At 43.0% G+C, this 18717-nt stretch overlaps 1 protein-coding gene across 5 annotated transcripts; it reads left to right on the forward strand.

The window, feature by feature from the left end:
• The first annotated feature begins 4518 nt into the window (after positions 1 to 4518).
• On the forward strand, positions 4519 to 14798 carry srp (serpent). Of its 5 annotated transcripts, none has more exons than XM_017236278.3 (7): positions 4521 to 6780; positions 10430 to 10865; positions 10934 to 11132; positions 12143 to 12375; positions 12601 to 12765; positions 12829 to 12982; positions 13516 to 14010. In XM_017236278.3, the coding sequence occupies exons 1-7, from the start codon at positions 5330 to 5332 to the stop codon at positions 13857 to 13859; spliced, it is 2982 nt and encodes a 993-aa protein (XP_017091767.2). In that variant the 5' UTR covers positions 4521 to 5329; the 3' UTR covers positions 13860 to 14010. The 5 variants fall into 5 exon arrangements, with proteins under 5 accessions (XP_070137087.1, XP_070137086.1, XP_017091767.2 ...); XM_017236276.3 differs by having other exon boundaries at positions 4816 to 6780; positions 13094 to 14798; XM_017236277.3 differs by lacking the exon at positions 12143 to 12375 and adding an exon at positions 11631 to 11803 and having other exon boundaries at positions 4817 to 6780; positions 13094 to 14798.
• The last annotated feature ends 3919 nt before the right edge of the window (positions 14799 to 18717 follow it).

Consider the following 18717-nt stretch of genomic DNA (forward strand, 5'->3'; position numbering starts at 1 on the left):
TTACTTACTAATGTGTAATGTGTGTTTGACAGGATATGCCGTCCCGTGCCTTGTCGTCATCGTTCCGACTTGCATTGTTCTTACTGAGGAACTTAATTGACCAACCTTACTCACTTACTTTCACTGTTCGCATTTGTTTGCTGCATAAAAATTAATGAGTTTAGGACTATTGGGTTTATTGGGTTTATTGGGTTTTGGGTTTTCGGTTTTTGGTTTTATGTTTTAGGTTCGCTTCTGTCCATTCATAAATTTTGGTTCTGGGTTGGGAATTTCCCGGCTTGCTGATTCATTTAAATTTTTATGAATGGAATGCTCTTTTTCTCATCTATTTTGGATTGGTTTTTAATGTGGGAATTCCGATTATCTGATTGAAGAGTACAAGCTGGCACGGAAACTACTTTATGTAGTTTATAAAAATATACATTATATGGACATTTATATCTTAAATTCAATAGTACAGATACTTCCTACAATAGTTTGTTTAAAATTGTTTTTATTAAGTCATTTGTCCATTTTAAGATTCTAGTTCCTAAGAACAAATCTAATATAATCTTATATGCATATCTTACTCTATATATATGAATCTTTACATCTTAATCTTTGAAGTATTTATACAACAAACTTTAAAAAATTGTATTAAGTTCATTGGCGATTATGTTCTAAACGCCTCAACCGAGTGTCTTTTGTATCCTCAGGTTCTATTATACATATATCACAGCAACTCTACCAACTATAATAATTTCTTATTAAGAAACCCAACCACCCACTGATCTAGTCGCCCAAGCAAACCATTAAAAAATCATCAATCTGAATTTTTCAAGTATTTTTTAAGTGGACGCCCTAATTAAAAAGCGCCAGCGCCAGGTACGTGACAAAGGACATCGATGGCTGAAACATAAACCCAAGACATACCATATTTTCCAAAAATTATATAACCAACAAAGGAAGGGAAAATATTTTCTCTGACATTGTCAGCGAAAACAAATTCGTATGGAAGTTGTTTATTTTCTTGGGCCTAGGATGAAAGGACCTCAAGGATAGCCTGGCCGGCCAAGAAACCCATGAGCACGAGATGCGGCAACAACAATAATAAAAAAACATCCTTTGAGTCTGTTGTCCTTTTCCATTGTCACGATCAATTTGTATCGTGTCGGCGCGTGTTTCCATTTTGTCCATATTTACCTTTCCACCGCAAACTATCTTCTTACCTGAAAAGGACAGCCATCTGAGCGGGAGTTCTGGCCATCCACTTACCTGGCCGTCGCTCTGACGTGGCAAATGGCAGCCGTCTGTGGCTTGGCCGCTCGATTAGCGATGATCAGTGCGGCTTAATCGTGGCTTCTTGACGGATTCCTCTAAAAAGTCTATATTTAAATAGGTTCAATTGCTGTTTGTTATTATTTGCCTTGCTGTGGGAAAACTTCTCACAGTCTTTGAAAATCTGCTGGAAATGTGTTCGACTTCAGGGATATTGCATCAAATCCAGCCAAGGATCTTACCTAATGGCGATTAAGGTGTTTATCTACTTAATTCAGTCGCATGTGCCATTGTTTATTCAACAAATTAACTATCTTTGATATAAACATATGGCCTTTGCATGACAAGAAAATCTACTAGGGATATGATCCACAGGTCCATTTCTGGCTTATAGATGTCATAGCTTTTCAAGCCTTTTTCCTTAGACTCTATGAAGGATCTGCAGATAAGACCCCAGAATTCAACTCGTTATCGCCGCATTAAAAGAGTGTTAAAGACATGTTCTCAACGACCATTAAAATGGCTTTTGATAAGAGCCCAACTCTTTAGAAGACCGCAGGCCACTTGAATTGGATGCCTCGCTTCGGTTTATTGTAGAAATTTTATTTGAATTTCCACCACATAACGATGCTGATAATTGGCGTTTAAGGAGTCAAACGACCAGTATCCAAAGATAGAGGGATAAGAGCCTGCCAAGAAATGTATCCGAGGAGTGTTGGATTACCAGAGTGCAATATTTATGGCTGCGATGTACACGAAAATATTAAAAATGCATAAATACATCGGCACCCAACCTCTCTCGGCGATGATCGTCCTGATATGTGAGACACTTGCCACACAGTTGACACTTGTTTGCGGGGTGGGGAGCGGGGTACCTGGTAAACAACCCCTGGGGCAACCCATTTTCGGGGCACCATAAAAATGTCAAAATAATTTTGAGCCAAAATTTTGGTTCCAAACAGCATGCTGGCTTGGGTTTTGGTCTCGTGGGATATAAAAATATGTATTTTATGTTTCAATTGGACCTCGGTGGTTTTCATTGGATTCTCTTCTATAAAAAATAAGTACCTAATTATACGACTTTTCGCCATAAACAACAGGCATTCGATATGTTGTATATGTTGGATTTGCTCTCCACAAGAACATGCTACAGAGAACTGTGGCACGGCTCATTGAGAATCGGAGATCGAGTGTGAAACAGGGCACCTCCTTGCCCTTCACAGAGACCCACAAGACTATCCTTTTTTGTCCTGAGACTTGTAATAAATCACATCATTAGCATAGCATTGCCATAGCTGCACGGTTGATTTATCGGTTCGGGATAGATCTTCATGTTTGTTGACACTCTAGACCTCCGAAACTCCGCCACAAGTACTGGAATATATCCAAATAGAAGCATGGGGAACCACTCAACCCTGACTCACATTGGGAGGCGTATTCCAGTTGGGGCTTTAAGGCCGCCTACCGTTATTTGCATTTGTACCCAATGCATTTCGTTTATTCGAGTCGAAAACTTATCTAAGCTAACTGAGCATAACACCGCCTGCTTGGGGTCACTGGGGAATTAGAGGGGTGGATAGGGATTTGGCCCACAACTAGGTGGCTTAAGAAAACAAGTGTGAGAACTGGAAAATGTATGAGAGGTTACAGTATGTCTGGTTTTTTATACTCTTAAAAGTATGAAACTTTTTGAATATTTTTATAATGAATGACACTGTTCATTAGCTTTATTCAACTCAATGACATGATCTATTCACGTGTTAATATTGATTTCCAGACCCCTGTGACGTCTATTCAAGTTTTTCAAGCTGAGCATTCAATAAAATCAAGGTTAAAGTTCAGTTCGGAACCCGGCACATGCAGCCAACGAGCTCGAATCGAAAAATTCAAAAATTTCATTCGCTTAAAATTTGTAGATTTAGACTCATATTTAGTATACATACATACAGAGTATGAAACGCGTTTGGCAGCAAGCGTCTATAGAACCGGGACATCGGCCTCATGGCTAGGGAAAGGTCCGGTCTAGACGCCCCTCTCCAAGCCACCATTTTAAAAAAACAATTTCAAAAGCGCGTTATCAGCGACGTTTTTCGTATGTGTACTTACATATAAATGTACACTTATTATTTTGTTTTTATGCCAACAGAGGTTATGCTGTTCATGTTGAGCTATTCACGAGCATTATACCAAACGTTCATTTTTAAACCGACAAGTACAATTTATAGTCGTTTTCAGATTTATTTGAATCTCAGACCAGGGCTCTGAGGCGAGCCGACCCACTTGAGTGTCGCCTACTTTTCAATTGACCATCGATCGTAAAATTGTTCTCAAAATGTCTAAACAGATCGTTGGTGCCTATTCAAATAACGATAAAAATGCCATAAAATCACCGAACGAGCCTCCCAAGATCCCACTCGAAAATCCGATTTTACGACTTGTCGTCGTCCTGGTTCAAATGTAACAATTTTTAATCAGCCATTAGAGACCAACTTCAGTTCATAATTTTTACGATCAGTTTGAAATATTTTTTTGGCGCGCCGTGTCGGGAATTTGCAAAGGAAAGAGGATCCAACGTCGAGACGGAGCCATGGAGAAAGACCTTCTCCGGGCCCTTTTCTCACGGCAAGGCTCCAGCTCTCACTTGTCGCGCTCTTTTCTTCGGGTCCTGAAATTCTACACGCTTCTCGTATGGATTTTAATGTTCGCATCCTCGCGTTAGGCATGAATATCGTTCAAGTACTCCTGCCATTCCTATACGCTTGTTATTTTCAAATTTAGGAACAAATTTTTAAAAGATTTAAGGGACTTGCTTCACTCATAATTCCGTCTGATTTATGCTTACAAGGGGTAGGAGTTTATACTACAAATTTAAAAATTGTCCGTGAAGAAAGTAAGCGGTTAAATCGATTTATTTTGCCTAATCGTCCATGACTAAATTTAAATATTAATTTGAAGGTGCTTTCTCAAATATATACAATAAATTTCTAGCCTTTTAAAACCCAAATTAAAGGGCAAAAAATGAAATTTTACACTATGAGTAATGTGCTTAGAATTTGTGGAATTTAATCTCTTAATATCGAGGGGTTTATTTCTTTTGATTTTAAGTGCCTTGGATCCAATGGCGGGAACCATTGAATTTTTAAGTTTGGAAAAATATCATCAAGCTTATTCCCTATGATTTTTTGTTTAATAATTAAAAATATAAGGTTAAATTTTATGTTATTTAAAATAAATTGTAGATTTTAAGCTGGCAACTGGCAGCCAACCACAACAAAAGCGACCACAACAACACCAATCGAATCAACAGTCGAGGCAACAACAACAACACTAGCAACAGCAGTGGCAGCAACAACAATGAGCCGGCATGGCCTCCGCTTCGGCCTGACCCCCGCCCGACCGATCATTGTTGTTGTTGCAGCTTTTGTGAGAGGCGTAGCTAAAAACAGGCAACAGACATTGGCGAGAACGAGAGCCAGCGAACAGGCAGCCGCAGCAATGGGTGAACGCAATGTGTGCGATAAGGTCGGCAGCAGCAGCAGCAGCAGCAACACCACCAGAAGCAGCGGCGAAGGAAGAGAGAGAGGGCTCCAAGGCCCCAACGAGAGAGAGGAACCAACCGAGAGCCGGAGAGGAGAGTGCAAGCTTGGGGAAGCTGTACATGATCGATTGAGTGGCGTTCGTCTAACGGCATGTGGAGCAAACGCAAAGGCAAAAGCAAAGCAAACAACTGTAATTGTACGGATGAATGGGGAGAGGCTGTGGGCGGAAGAAGGGGAGAGGGAGCTGGCGCTGGAGCTCAGCTTGGGGACTCGGACGGGAGAGCTCTCATCTTGGTTCGCTGTAGTGTGGATTCTAAAAACGAATGATTTTTTACGATTTTATTATATTTTGTTGTTCCGTGTTTCGAAATTTTAAGCGCCCGGCGCGCGGCAGTCGATTGGCGTTTAAATCAGTTCAGTTTGTGTGAAAAACGCGCCGGACACGGACACGTACGTGGATCGCCCCGGAATCGAGTGACTCAAGTGGATATAGGGTGTCTGTCTCTCCGGTACTTGATCATCGGCAGACCAGCATGACCAAGACCAGCAAAACAAAGGACAAAAGCTCCAGCGCGGGCGGTGGCGCAGGCGCAGGTGGTGGGGCTACGGGTGGACCCAAAGTGGGTGGCAGTTTGCTCGCCAATGCCGCCGACATGAAGATCTTGAAGGCAAAGTCCAATGCCAAGACGCTGCAGCAGCAAAAGCAGCAGCAAGGACGAAACGCACTCGGTGGGTCAGCAGGATCTGCGGCGAAAGGGACGGCGATAGCCGCGGCGAGTGAAGCGATCGAGGCGACGCGAGCCGAGGCAGCGACGCCGGCATCGACGCAACCGCCGGCAGCAGCGCCGACCGAAGCGAATTTATCGTCACTTGAGTCCGCGCGCTCGCAGGCTCAGACTTCAGACTTGTTCGAACCAGCGAGGCAAACGGTTACCGCAGCCACAGCCAAATCAGAAACAGAAACCGAAACAGCCGAAGAATCAGCAACATCGGCGATCAGCAACGATCCGAGTGCGATAAACAACAATAACAATAACAATAGCAATCCGACGGGAGACGACGCGAGTGAAAGTGTTGATAACAAAATCAAAGTGATAAACTATGCCCATCAGTCCCCAGCTGAGGCAGAGGAGCAACAACAACAGCAACATCATCATATCTACGAGCAGCAGCAGTTTCTAAGCCAGCAAATAATCAGCCAGCAGGAGCAGCAGCAGATACAGCAACAGCAACAACCATCATTACCGCCACAGGGGAACCAGGATCAGCAGCCACATCAGCCCAGTTGGCTGGCTTACGACTTGACGAGCGGATCAGCAGCAGCGGCGGCGGCAGCAGCAGGCGCCCTGGCCGCTTCGCATCCCTTGTTCAGCCACTTCCCGTATCCAGCAAGTCATCCGCCCACCCAGCTCTACGAGCACTACCAGAGCATCACCGGCGCCAGCACGGATCCCATAATGCGGAACAACATAGCGCTCTACAGCGTCTACGGCGGCGGTGGGGGCGTGGGTGTGCCCAGCCACGAGCCCCTCTCCCAGCACGTCGTAACCGCCGCAGCAGTGGCGGCAGCAGCAGCAGCCCACCATTCCACCTCCAACATCGACGAAGTGATCCAGGACACCCTCAAGGACGAGTGCTTCGATGATGCCCACAGTACCAGCTACCACATGCTGACTTCCGTGGCGGATCTCCAAACGCTCAAGGACAACAGTCCGGTGAGCGCCATATACGCCCTCACCCAAGAGCAGCTCCTCCACCAACAGCAGCAGCAGCAACTCCACCACCAGCAGCAACATCAGCAGCAGCAACTGTATCACCAGCACCATCACCACAACACTTCGACGAGCTCGGCTGGTGGGGATTCGCCGTCGTCGGCCCTCCAGAGCTTCACGCAGCTGACAACCGCCGCCCAACGGGACAGCCTCTCGCCGGCGGAGCACGGCTACTTCGGAGCCACCCAGCTGAGCCCCAGCCTGCAGACCAGGTGAGTGTTGTCGCTAGTTATAAGCTCACTATCACGAAGTCGCACGTGCCTTTTGGCGACACTGTCGAAAGTCATGATCGGAGCGCCGATCAGCGATCAGAGTAGAGAATTGGCTCTGATTCATATTTCTCCGCCTCCTCCACTCCGGGTTGAGTTTCTCTGGACAGATGGAGGGACCGAGTGACGAACGAACAAACAACCCAACTCATAATTGTTGCTCATTGTTGCCGATTCCGATTCCTATTCCAAATCAGAATCTGAATCGGAATACGACCAGAGTCCAGCTCTCCAGCTCTCTAGAGTTATGGTTATGGCGCCGTGACATTCTCAGGTGGTTTACTCAATATGTGTGGAATGCGAAAATCTGTTCCACTTGCCTCTAACTAGCTAGTTAGTTAGTCGGGATCGGGGAATGTGTTTCCCAGTCTCGAACATTCAAAAACATAAACAAAACACAGTTGTGTTTGTCTTTCCAGATGTCTCATGTGCGCGGAATATTTCAGTATTCCAGATGGGTTATTGGGTCACAAATGGGCGTTGATTTAAAAAACCATCAAGATATAATATTAAATAATAGATAATAGAATAGATTGGTGAGACGGCAACCTTCTCGATGGCCAAAACAAACATTGCAAAGTGGTCTCGCACTTTGCGTCGCCTTGTCGTCGTCTTCGGTTCTTCAGAGACTCTGCCCGCCGCCGAAGAAGTCTTCTTCAAGCTCGAAGCTCAGCAAAAAATATATACAAATCGGTGCTCAAATTTCGTAAACAAGAATATGCAATGTCTTAATTATTGACGTAAGGGAGGCCTCCGTTTTCTGACTCATGACTTTTCCGTCCCATCCTTTCCCCCAAACAGATGTTGGCCCTAACCGGTTGACTAGTTTCCTACTAGACCAGCATGGCTTGGCTAATAAAATAGAACACGTGTCCAGGTTGTTGCCACTTTTGGCTTGGGACCAGCACGTGCCTCACAGTGCGGCAGCCAAAAAATTAAAAATATAAAGGGGGCGTGACCCGCATTTGAAACTCGGGGGACTTTGCCACCAAAAACGAAAACGCCAAAACTGCAATTGAAGCGCATTTTTCTAGCTTGTTTTGGGTATTCAGTTGCAAGTTCTACTGCTTCAGTTAGGCGGTGAGGTGTGAGGATACCTGTTGAGTGTCCGAGTATGGGTAGCGGTGGAGTAATCCAAACCGATCCCGTGACATAGAAACCATCACACGAAACCCAAGTCCGGCAACAGAGAAACAGCTTCAAAGGTTCTTTTCTTTTTGTGTTTTTGTTTTCAGGGTAGCCGTTGCTGAGTCAGCAACCCTTGACTGGAGACGGGAGTAGGTGCCTCTATGGAATAGGAAGGCCTAGGGGGGACAAAGGTGTTATATAGTGGGGTAATTCTCTAACGATCGGTGGGAGGCAGCGGACCCAACGCACCCGCACATTGTGGATCTCGTTCCTGTTTGTTGGAAAATGTATTTTTTTTTTACATTTCTCAGTTCAGTTGGGTTATTGTTAGGGGTTTAGTGTTGTTTTTGTTGCTATGTTGTTATTTAAATTGGAAACGTGTTTTGCATATTGTATGGAAACAGGCATGAATGCACATTGAGTTGGAAAAAATAAAGTAAAATAATGAATTCTAGAAAAACATATATAGACATTTGAAAGATCAATAAAGGTATTAAAGCTTAGACATAGATCATATATCTTTATAATAAATAAAATAGTTATATTATAGTTTAGATTCTATTTTTAAATCTTTCTAAAAGTATCTCTTTCGGAGACTTGACTCTCAATTTTTTTTGTCGCATTTCCCCAACTCTGTTTTCCACGGTTTCGCATAGACGGAAATATACATACATACATATAGTACAGTACATCTGAGACCCGATGATCTCAAGCTGTTGGCGGATGATGTGGTGGTGATGAGGTGCTCGTCATTACCTGCTCGTATGTGACTTTTTGGTCAGTTTCGTTTTGTGGCAGTAAGAAACCAGAAGAATATATCACGAGCTCACATGCCAGATGGCGCATACAGACCCATACACATATGCATTTTGCGAAAACCAAGAAGTCAACGCAAAATACTCACCTGCAACAAACAGCAGCAACAACTATAGTAACAACAACAATCATTAAAGCAAAACAGCACAGAAGCGATAAAATAATATCGTTGTCGTGCATTTTTTGTTGTCACTCAGACTTCCTATATGGTATGGTATTTTTCGCAGCTATGTATTTGAGAATGGCATGGAATATGGAGCTATAGCTAGGGCATCTCAGTTCCGTTGTTATCAGAAAGCGTGCGCATCTAGCTGCCAAGACTTTGTTGGCCATTCCACCAATAATTTCTGGCCACAAAGAGGCAACGAATTATTAGCCAGCTTGTTTGATAACTCAGCGCAGTATATAGATTTCGATTTTTTGTTTTGGCTTCGTTATTGTGTCACACAATCTCCAGTGGTGTTAGGGTGTGTAAGACCCACAGACCAGAGATATCATTTGGCCAACACTTATTGCCAACAAAAAAAAAAACAGTGCAGCAGCAACAACAGCGGCAGCAGCAGCAGCAGCGGCGGCGACAACTGCAAGTGCAACTGCATTGGCATAAAACTAAACCCGACTCAAGTCATTATGCAAACGCGCGTGCCCCGATTTGGTTGTGGTTTCTTCTCAGTCTCAGTCTCAGTCTACAAATCTTCCAGCTTCCTCTGGAGAACTAAGCCCGAAACAAGACTGAAATAAAAATAAAATAATACGAAAATGCAAAGTTCGAACTTAAAGCTGTAGTTTTTCGCGTGTTTCCTGTGCGGCTTGAACAGATCATGTATTTTTGTCGAAAAGGGTTGTACAAGACAATGGAGAATATTATTAATTAATTTTCAATTGTTTATTATGTGCAAAAATAATGCTGTTGCTGTGTTAGTGAACCATTTAAAGTGTTTAATCCTCTGTGATCCTTAGTGATCTGCCAAGATAGCAGATTTATCCCCTTTTTGGTCGATTTGTTGATTTAAAATTTAAAAATAATATTTGCACAGGCTACTGTGGCTAGAGGTTGCAAAAATTAACAAAAAAAAAGCTAAGAAAGAGGAAGTTCTCGTCCATTACGTAAACTTTTTTGTTTTGTGGGCCAAGTGTAAACAGAGCTGGACCACTTTTGTTCTTTAATTAAAAGGTTTATGGGCCGGACCCGGACCCATACAACTGCAATACTGCAACACTGCAAACATCCCAAAAAAAACTGGATGCTGGTGGTCCACTAACTGCAGCAACAGCAACAACAAAAGCCAAAACAACTTTATATTCTTGTAAAGTAAACAAAAACAAGGAAATCCTAATAGTGTCTCGTATTCCTAACAGAGACAGCCACCCCATAACAGAGCCCTTAACATAAGCTGTTGAAAACGCCCCCGAAACGCGAGCAAATGTGTGCCTAGCGTTTTTAAACGCCTAACATTACTCGCTCTATTTGTGACAATTGCGATACAAAAGTCGAAATGTTTTTCTCAAACTACAACAACATGTATCTGAAAAACTATTGCTATAGGTAAAAAATACAAGATTTTCAATAGAAACTAATATAAAATTAAATCGAAGAATCATTTATTTTAGTGTCATATTTATTTATTATTTAAATGTTTCATTCCAGTTCCGTGTACGCTGGGCCCTTGCTCACCCAGACAGCCAACGGCATGCCGTACGGAATGCAGTCCCCCAACCATACTCAAGCCCACCTGCAGCAGCAACACCACCACCAGCAGCACCAGCAACATCAGCACCACCAGCAGCAGCAACACCAGCAACATCAGCAGCAGTCGCACCACCACAACTCAAGCAGCAACAGCCCCGGCTTGCTCCAGTCGGCCTCAACGCCAGTCAACGGACACAACAGCTCCATGCTGGAGGACGGCTACGGCTCGCCGAGGAGCAGCCACAGTGGCGGCGGCGGCAGCGGCGGTGGCACCCTGCCCGCCTTTCAGAGGTTCGCGTCCGCCAGCAGCGGCTACGGCAGCGGCGTGGCCAATGGCTCGGTCAGTGGCGCCGAACGAAGCTACTACGCTTCGGTGCCACATTTGCGCGGTCAGGTGAGTGTGGTTTTACTTCCCCTTCCGCCCCCAAGGACTCGCAGTAACTCCTCTGTCTCCCATTGAAGAACGAGCACTGGAACTATGATCAAATCAGCTACGCCTCCGGCACACCTGGCCAGCAGTTGGGAGTCCCCGTTGGAGCTGGAGTCATTCGGAACGGAAGGGCCATTACGGCGGCCAACAATGCGGCAGCAGCAGCCGCAGATGGATCGGCGGGACGCGTGGATGCAGGATACCTCTCTGCCTCGGCATCGCTGTCAGCTTGTAAGTTTTTTCCAAAATTAAAAATCTTTTTAAATTAAATATAAGGCTAGACTAGGATAAATAAGATACATACGAAAAGTAAACACAGGCCAAGATCCTTTGCCATTTGCTTGCCAGCGAGGGAAAGGATCTTAGGTAGAACTTCACACATCAGCTCAGCAAGGAGAAAGGATATTTACGCAACCTGAGTAAACCACGAGCTGTGAGCAGCTGTTGTCCTGAAATCCTTAAGCATTCTAAGTATATTTTATGCATTATTTGTAAGCCTACGTCTCTATAATAAATTCAATTAATTTTATTTCAACTCTTGAGATAAAATCAAACCAAAACCCAAAACACCACAGAAAGCAAACCCCCATAGAAATACAAACAATCTAAATATTAAAAAAAAACCAAAAACACACACAAAAAAACTATTCAAAACGCAAAAACAAAACAAACACATTAGCCAAAAATGATGATGATTTTTTCCGAATATTTCTATGTTAATCTCTGAAGCATTTATCGATGCCGATATTTTCACTGAGGGGCGAGAATGTGTCAATTGTGGTGCAATTACAACCCCACTCTGGCGACGCGATAACACGGGACACTATCTGTGCAATGCCTGCGGCTTGTACATGAAAATGAACGGCATGAATCGACCCCTAATTAAACAGCCTAGAAGATTGGTAAATGTCTACAAAAAAAATACACAAAAAATCAAAACAAAACATATCAACATTTATTACTAACCAAAAAAAAAAGCGCTTTTTGTGTGGAACAAAATTTCTATGTGTGAGAACTTTAATGTCTAAGGGATAAAGCTTATAGAAATCCGCCTCCGCCAGCCTCAGCAATGCCCTCCCGATCCCAGCCCCCCACCAACCAAAAAAGAAAAAAAAAACAAAAAAATAAGAGAAAGAAAAGAAAATTAATTGAATTTATTATTTTATAAAATGGCACTTAGTTTAATATGAAATCGAAATCAAATCGAATCAACAACAAACGTTCTGATTGCTCAATTACAGTGGCCGCTGAATCAGGCGGGGATTTCTATAAGAACTACCAATTTAATGTGGCCGGCGGCGGTCGTAGTAAGGCCAGCAACAGCGCCGCCAGTTCGCAGGCCAGCCTGTCTGGATCCTGTCCAGCTTCTGGCCAGGGTGTAACGTCGACAACGGCGACGGCAGCGGCGGCGGCGGCGACTGCGGCGTCAACGCTCACCGACGAGCACGTTAGTCGCGCCAATTCGAGACGCATGGTAGGTCGCTCATTAATTACCGATACCGAAACCCCAAACCCAATCAACCCAAAAGAAACCCAACCCAAGAAACCAACCAAAGAAGTAGCGCCCACTAACCTCCCCCACTAACCTGTATGAGTGGCCACCTAGCCACCTAGAAAAGTTGTTCCACACGAAAAGCTAATGCCTCCAAAGCCATTTCAATGTAACTAACGAATCCTCTTGCCATCCCCCATCCTTTAGAGCGCCCAGAAGCGAGCCGGACTGTCCTGCTCCAACTGCCTCACCACCTACACGTCCTTGTGGCGCCGCAATCCCAATGGAGAGCCAGTCTGCAATGCCTGTGGTCTTTACTTCAAGCTTCACAACGTCCCCCGACCGTTGACGATGAAAAAGGATACCATTCAGGTGAGTTGCCCTTAAAAGGCTCTGAAAGATTGGAAAATAATAAAGAATCCTTTTCTTTTATAGAAACGCAAGCGTAAACCGAAGGGTACCAAAAGCGAGAAGCCCAAAAAGCTCAAGAACGCACTGAGGAGCACTCTGGAAAGTGGATCCTTGGCCTCAAACTGCCAGTTGGTGGGCCATTTGAACAGCAGCCAAATGGGCGTCGATGGCAATGATGGTGAGTAGTTTGTTGTGTGACCTCCTCATTAGCGTGCATGCCTAATTCGTGATGTTTGCTTTCTTTTTGTTCCTCCGATCACCGATCACCGCTCACCGTTCACCTGGGCAGAAATGAAACCATACATGCCATACACATCGCAGCAGCAACAGCAGCCGTCACAAAATCAGCAGCAGCAGCATAATCAGCAATCCATGGCCGACCAGCACTCGTCGGCGGCCAGCTCGCCCCATAGCATGGCATCCTCATTGTCGCCCTCAGCCACATCACATCACCATCAAAATCCCCACCAGCAGCTCTGCTCCGGCCTGGACATGTCGCCCAACTCGCCCTACCAAATGTCCCCCATCAACATGCAACAACAGCAGCAGCAGCAGCCACAGCAATCGTTCAACATGCAGCACTCACCCAGCACTCCCACATCCATCTATAACACCCCATCGCCCACCCACCATCTTCACAATAACAACAACAATAGCACATTGTTCAACAACAACAATAGCAGCAATGAGAATAACAATAAATTTATTCAGAAATATCTGCAAGCTCAGCAGAACGGGAACGGGAGCAGCAGCTCCACCAGCGAGCAGCAGCAACAGCTCCTGGCCCACCTGATGCCGAGCTCGATTACGGCGGCGGCAGCAGCTGCGGCAGCGGCAGCGGCGGCAGCGATCAACACGATCAAGTCGGAGGCATCGGTGTCCTCCACACCACAGGCCCACACGCCCTCAACACCGACCACGGCATCCACCCCATTATCCTCGCTGAGCCTCAACAGCACCAGCAACAACAACAACAACAACAGCAGCATTATCAGCCTGCAAAATCCATATCAACAGTTGGCACAGCTTGGACAGGCGGGGACGCCGTTGTTTAAGTCCGGACGCTCCTCTCCGCCGTACTACCTCTCGCCTGAGGGTGACGATCACCCGACCCACATCAAGCTGGAGGAGATGGATCAACAGCAGCACGGGGAACTAATGCTGGCCCGATCAGGTTCTCTGGACGAGCACTACGAACTGGCCGCCTTCCAGCGACATCAGAGCCTCCAGCAGCAGCAGCAGGAGCAGATCGCCAACTATGCCATGCAGCTGCACGAGATTGAGCGGAAATTCTCAGGCGTTGAGCGGGATGCGGTGGTGAAGATGGAGTGATTGCAGCAAACATGAGAGTGCTACGTGTTTGCACCTGGACCAAAGAACCTGTTGTTATTTAAATCTCATAGCTCCAAAGAATTTATAGGACTTAGTTGCGCGTGTGTGTGTATACCAGGAGCAGTTCTACAAGAGCTCGCTCTCCAATCTACCGATTTCGGTCGCATTATCTATTGTATATACTATATACGACTTAAGCTACAAACCAATTGACATTTCCATTTTCGGCAAGTTTGTTATGTTGCCACGTACTCGAAAAATTGTTATTTAACTAGTTTAATTTTTAGCGAAATTCTTGCGAAAACAAAATCAGACCGTAGGCTAGAACCCATTCAACTTTGTTATCAAATCAAATACCTTTTGAGATTTTCTACAATCAAATTCCACTTAGGTTTAGGCCACTAATTTAAGTTAAGCCAGCAAACAATGACAAAGGAAAGCAAAAAAAAATTATCAAAGACAAAAATCAAAAAACAATCAAAGTAACCCACAATCTCATGCAATTTAGTTATTATTTTATACATATTTTTTACACATTTATCTATAAATATTTAATTCAAGTTAAGTTTTAGTTTCGTACACTCTTTTACATCATCTATGCAATATTAATTTTATTAATTTTGAACAAATAAACGACAATTGTCACTCAATGCTCCAAAGAATGTGTTATATTTTTTTAAAGGAAATACCGTCTTATACGGCAACATGGCGTATGCGGAATGTGCTAGTTCCTGTCAGCCATGAGTAGTGTTGTAGATTACTTTTAGTCTTTTCTTATACACAGAGATGGATCCAAATGCCCCCTAAAAGTATGCTTTGAAATTTGGAACATTTCCACAGCCCAAAAAAGTATGCTATAAAAGTTGTGTACAAGGACTTGTGTAGAAAAGAGATGTAGAAGACTCCTTTTGAATAAATAATTTTAAGTAATTTGGAGGAAAAAATATCCTTTACAAATGAAGTATATAGTTTAGACCTAAAATGTTTGTAATGTTATTATATATGTATATGTATATATAAATATTTATCATATATTTTGTCATATATTTTTAATTATTGTAAAAAATAAGCTGAAATTTAAGAAATCAATAAAACAACATAACAAATCTTTCTTTAAGTTAGGTATTCGTTTTTTTTCAAATAATAATTTATATACAAACCGTTATATGTATATATATACAAGAACAAAATATAAAGGGATAGCCAAGTATTGGTGGGTTATCCTTTATCCTATTTTTTTTTTGGCCCAAAAATACAAAATAAATAATAAATTCTTATAAGCTTTATTTGAAATATAAATTTTACAGTTTTTGGATGAAATGAATTTTCGCGCCAAGCATTAGGGTCCACCCTGGAATAACGGAAAAGAAAATAACATTTTCGGTGTATCTGTGTGTGGGTTAGTGTGAGTGTGCGGGGGAAGTACTCTCATATGTATGTGTGTATTATATTATTTTGTGCGCCGCCATTTACGAAAGCGACATTTTCAGTGATAAGATAACGTCGCATTGCTCGGTACCCTCTTCCTCGGCCTCTTCTCTATTTATAATTCTTTTTTTCTTTTTGCTCTATTTCTTTTTTAATAAAGTTTCAGTACTATCGTGGTGTTGTTGGTCTTTTTTATGGGAGTCACGCGTTACAAAACGACCACAACAACAAAATCTGAAAGTCACTTCATGTAGAAAAACAGTTTTTTGTTTATTGCTAGGGTTGTTAGCTCGTCGAGTGGGGTGTGGGGTGGGATGGTGATGGGCTGGGGGAATCGAAAGGGTGTGTGATCGGGGGTTGGGGATCGGAGGTGGTGGCGGTGACGGTGGGTGGAGCAAAACACCACTCTGGTGGCTACGTGACTGTACGCGTCGGCTTGGATGGCGAACTGGCTGGGCTGGCCTGGCTCGTGCACCACTCAAGTGGGTGGCTCTCGGTTGCGTCCAGTGGTTTGATTGATACCCTCCACTGATTAGCCTCGTTGCCTTTATCCCCAAAAGATAAACATTTGTTTTCGGAATGCCAAGCGTCATTTAATAATGGGCCTTTATTCGCTCAGAGTCTAATTTGTATATACTTGTACTTCATATATGTGGCTACTATCTGAGAATATATACCCTAATCGGTCGTTGTACAGATTTTTTGCAAAACTTTCACTCATGAGATTGTTAGTTTTGGAACCGGGTCAGGGTTTCGCTATCGAATCTTTGGGCAAGATAATGATGTGATAATGCCAGTTGCATAGCCTTGTATTTATACATGATAAGATATACATATGTGGGAATGCCATAATCTTATGTTTGGGTCTTAAATAAAAGTTACCTCTTAAATAAAGGAGAAATATGAAAAATGAAAAACTTAGACCTTAAATATGACTCATAATATTTATTCTTAAATTTATTCTATATACGTAGCTTTTTGTATAGCTCTTTTGTTAATCATTGTTTGGAAATCATTAAGGCCTTAGACTGATTTTGTTGACTGTAATTTCATGGGAGCTTAGTCTTAAAGTTTGCTGTAAACAAACATGTTATTTATTTGCACATAAACGAGGCTAAATGGCTATAAAGGTGATCTTTCTTCTAAAAGTATACATTCATAGATCTTTAGAGACAAGTTTTTCTTGATAATACTTCTTAAATCAAAACTCATGCACTTTTCAGATAAAATGTATATTAATTCTTGAATTTCGAGTTCAGTTTGGAGCCCTGTCACTGAATTTCTCAAACTGTTCCGGAAACTAAATAGGCTTAAGCTCCACCCTAAGGACGTATGGCACAAAATGGAGATATCTTGGGATGATTGAGTTTCCTGAAAGGTTTGCTTTCTGGGAATTGTTGGCTTTATGTCACGTATCCATATAAAAATTTGTTGTTATACCATCACTCATAGAACGTGGCTGTATATACCAGTAACACACACACTTATAGTCCATAATTTACGATGAGTTCATTTTCGGCCTGACGCTCGCCATTTTATGGCTCTATTTTTCTTTTATTAGAAGCGTTCTGTTGCGCATTTTTATATTCGCACTTTTCTCCACGGCCGCCTTGGAGCCCGCCCCGCGGTCACTTTACGATCCGGATTCGCCCTTTCATCGTTATAATGCGTTTATATTATTACTTTATAATTGCGGAGCGGAGCGCGTTTTAATGGAAAGTGCAAAACTTACTGTGCCAGCCACGAAATAACCACACTCGGTAAGATATCTGGGGTATATATGATTTTTTTACATGCCCATTCCATAGATAGGCAATCTGTATCTGTGGCACGATAATGCTTATAAATAAGATAATATGATTTGATAATGGTATTTACCATATGCAGAAACCGTAGCCGTAAGGCCTTCGTCCCAGCTACCCAAGGTTATGTAAGTCTCCTTGGGTAGATACACCTTCTGCATAATATTCAAGAATTTCCCGGGTTTTCTTGGGTTTTTAGAATTGCGGTGCACCTAATTAAATGTTTGACAACTTGTCCGACTTATTTAGTGTGAAAATGCACCGATTTTCGGCCTGGGTAGGTATACTATGTATGATGTGGGGGTATGAGTCTGAGGTCTGAGGTCTGAGCTGTGCAAATAGAGTTGCATTTAGAGCACTCCCCACCCTCTGGCCGGTTCTGTTCTTTTCCATTCTGTTTGTTGTTTGAGTTGACTGCTTTTAGATGTCTTCTTCGGGTTGTTACGTACATGTTGCTGTTTTTTTACCTTACTTTTTCGTTGCCTTATCGCACAACTGACGTTTGTACTTCAAAATGTGTACTTAAGATAATGAAAACGGGGAAGAAGCAGCCGGGCCAACATCAAGACATCAACAAATGAAAAAGAAACCCACATATGAAGCATACATAGACGAAGAACCGGGACTGTCACAGTTTTGAACTTTGAAAACTTTGAACTCTGTCACTCAGCCACTGGTCTGAAATTCTTGGATAAGATCGGCAGCACAAAAAAAAGCCTTGCAATTTCCGAGAATTTCATTAAAGTATATATTTTCGGTATGGTATCAGGCAAAAAAGTTAATAAGCATATTCTAATCTAATCAACGGATCGTTAATTAACTTCCAAAGTTGACTTTCGCTTTCTCAAGTGTTACTTGAGCGTTGCTTTGGCAGCTGAAATTTACACATTAGAACTTAGTGGTATCTTATCGAAGAGCCAAAGATCCATTGGGGCTGATTCCCAAAAAAACGCACAAAAACTTCTTACAACCGGGAATGTTATATAAAGATGGGACTTTATTTTTTATTGGCACATAAATGAGGACTTTATTGGCATTTTATCACATGGGTTTTGGGGCTTTAATAAACACACAAACACTAATAGGTATTATCCTTTGATTGAGATTCAGATTTTCTCGTTTCATCCCAATTTTGCGCGACGAACTCCCGATGGCAATGTTTCCATGTTGAAAATCCCAGTTACACTCACCAACTGTGATTAGATTCCATGCCGCTGGGCGTCCAAACTTAAGGAATTACTGAAAAATTCAAATTATTATCGCTTATTATCTTGGGACATTATCAGTTCAAACACTGATATACTGATACAGGCCGCCACAGAGAGAGAGGCACAGACCGTGCCCCGGTGCC

Source organism: Drosophila bipectinata, chromosome 3R, assembly GCF_030179905.1.
Source record: "Drosophila bipectinata strain 14024-0381.07 chromosome 3R, DbipHiC1v2, whole genome shotgun sequence".
NCBI classification, from domain to species: Eukaryota; Metazoa; Arthropoda; class Insecta; order Diptera; family Drosophilidae; genus Drosophila; species Drosophila bipectinata.

Coding starts and splice junctions, on each gene's coding strand:
- srp (XM_017236276.3), top strand. CDS start 5,330: ATGACCAAGACCAGCAAAACAAAGGACAAAAGCTCCAGCGCGGGCGGT. Junction 6,781..10,429: donor AGCCCCAGCCTGCAGACCAG/GTGAGTGTTGTC, acceptor GTTTCATTCCAG/TTCCGTGTACGCTGGGCCCT. Junction 11,133..12,142: donor CTCGGCATCGCTGTCAGCTT/GTAAGTTTTTTC, acceptor GCTCAATTACAG/TGGCCGCTGAATCAGGCGGG.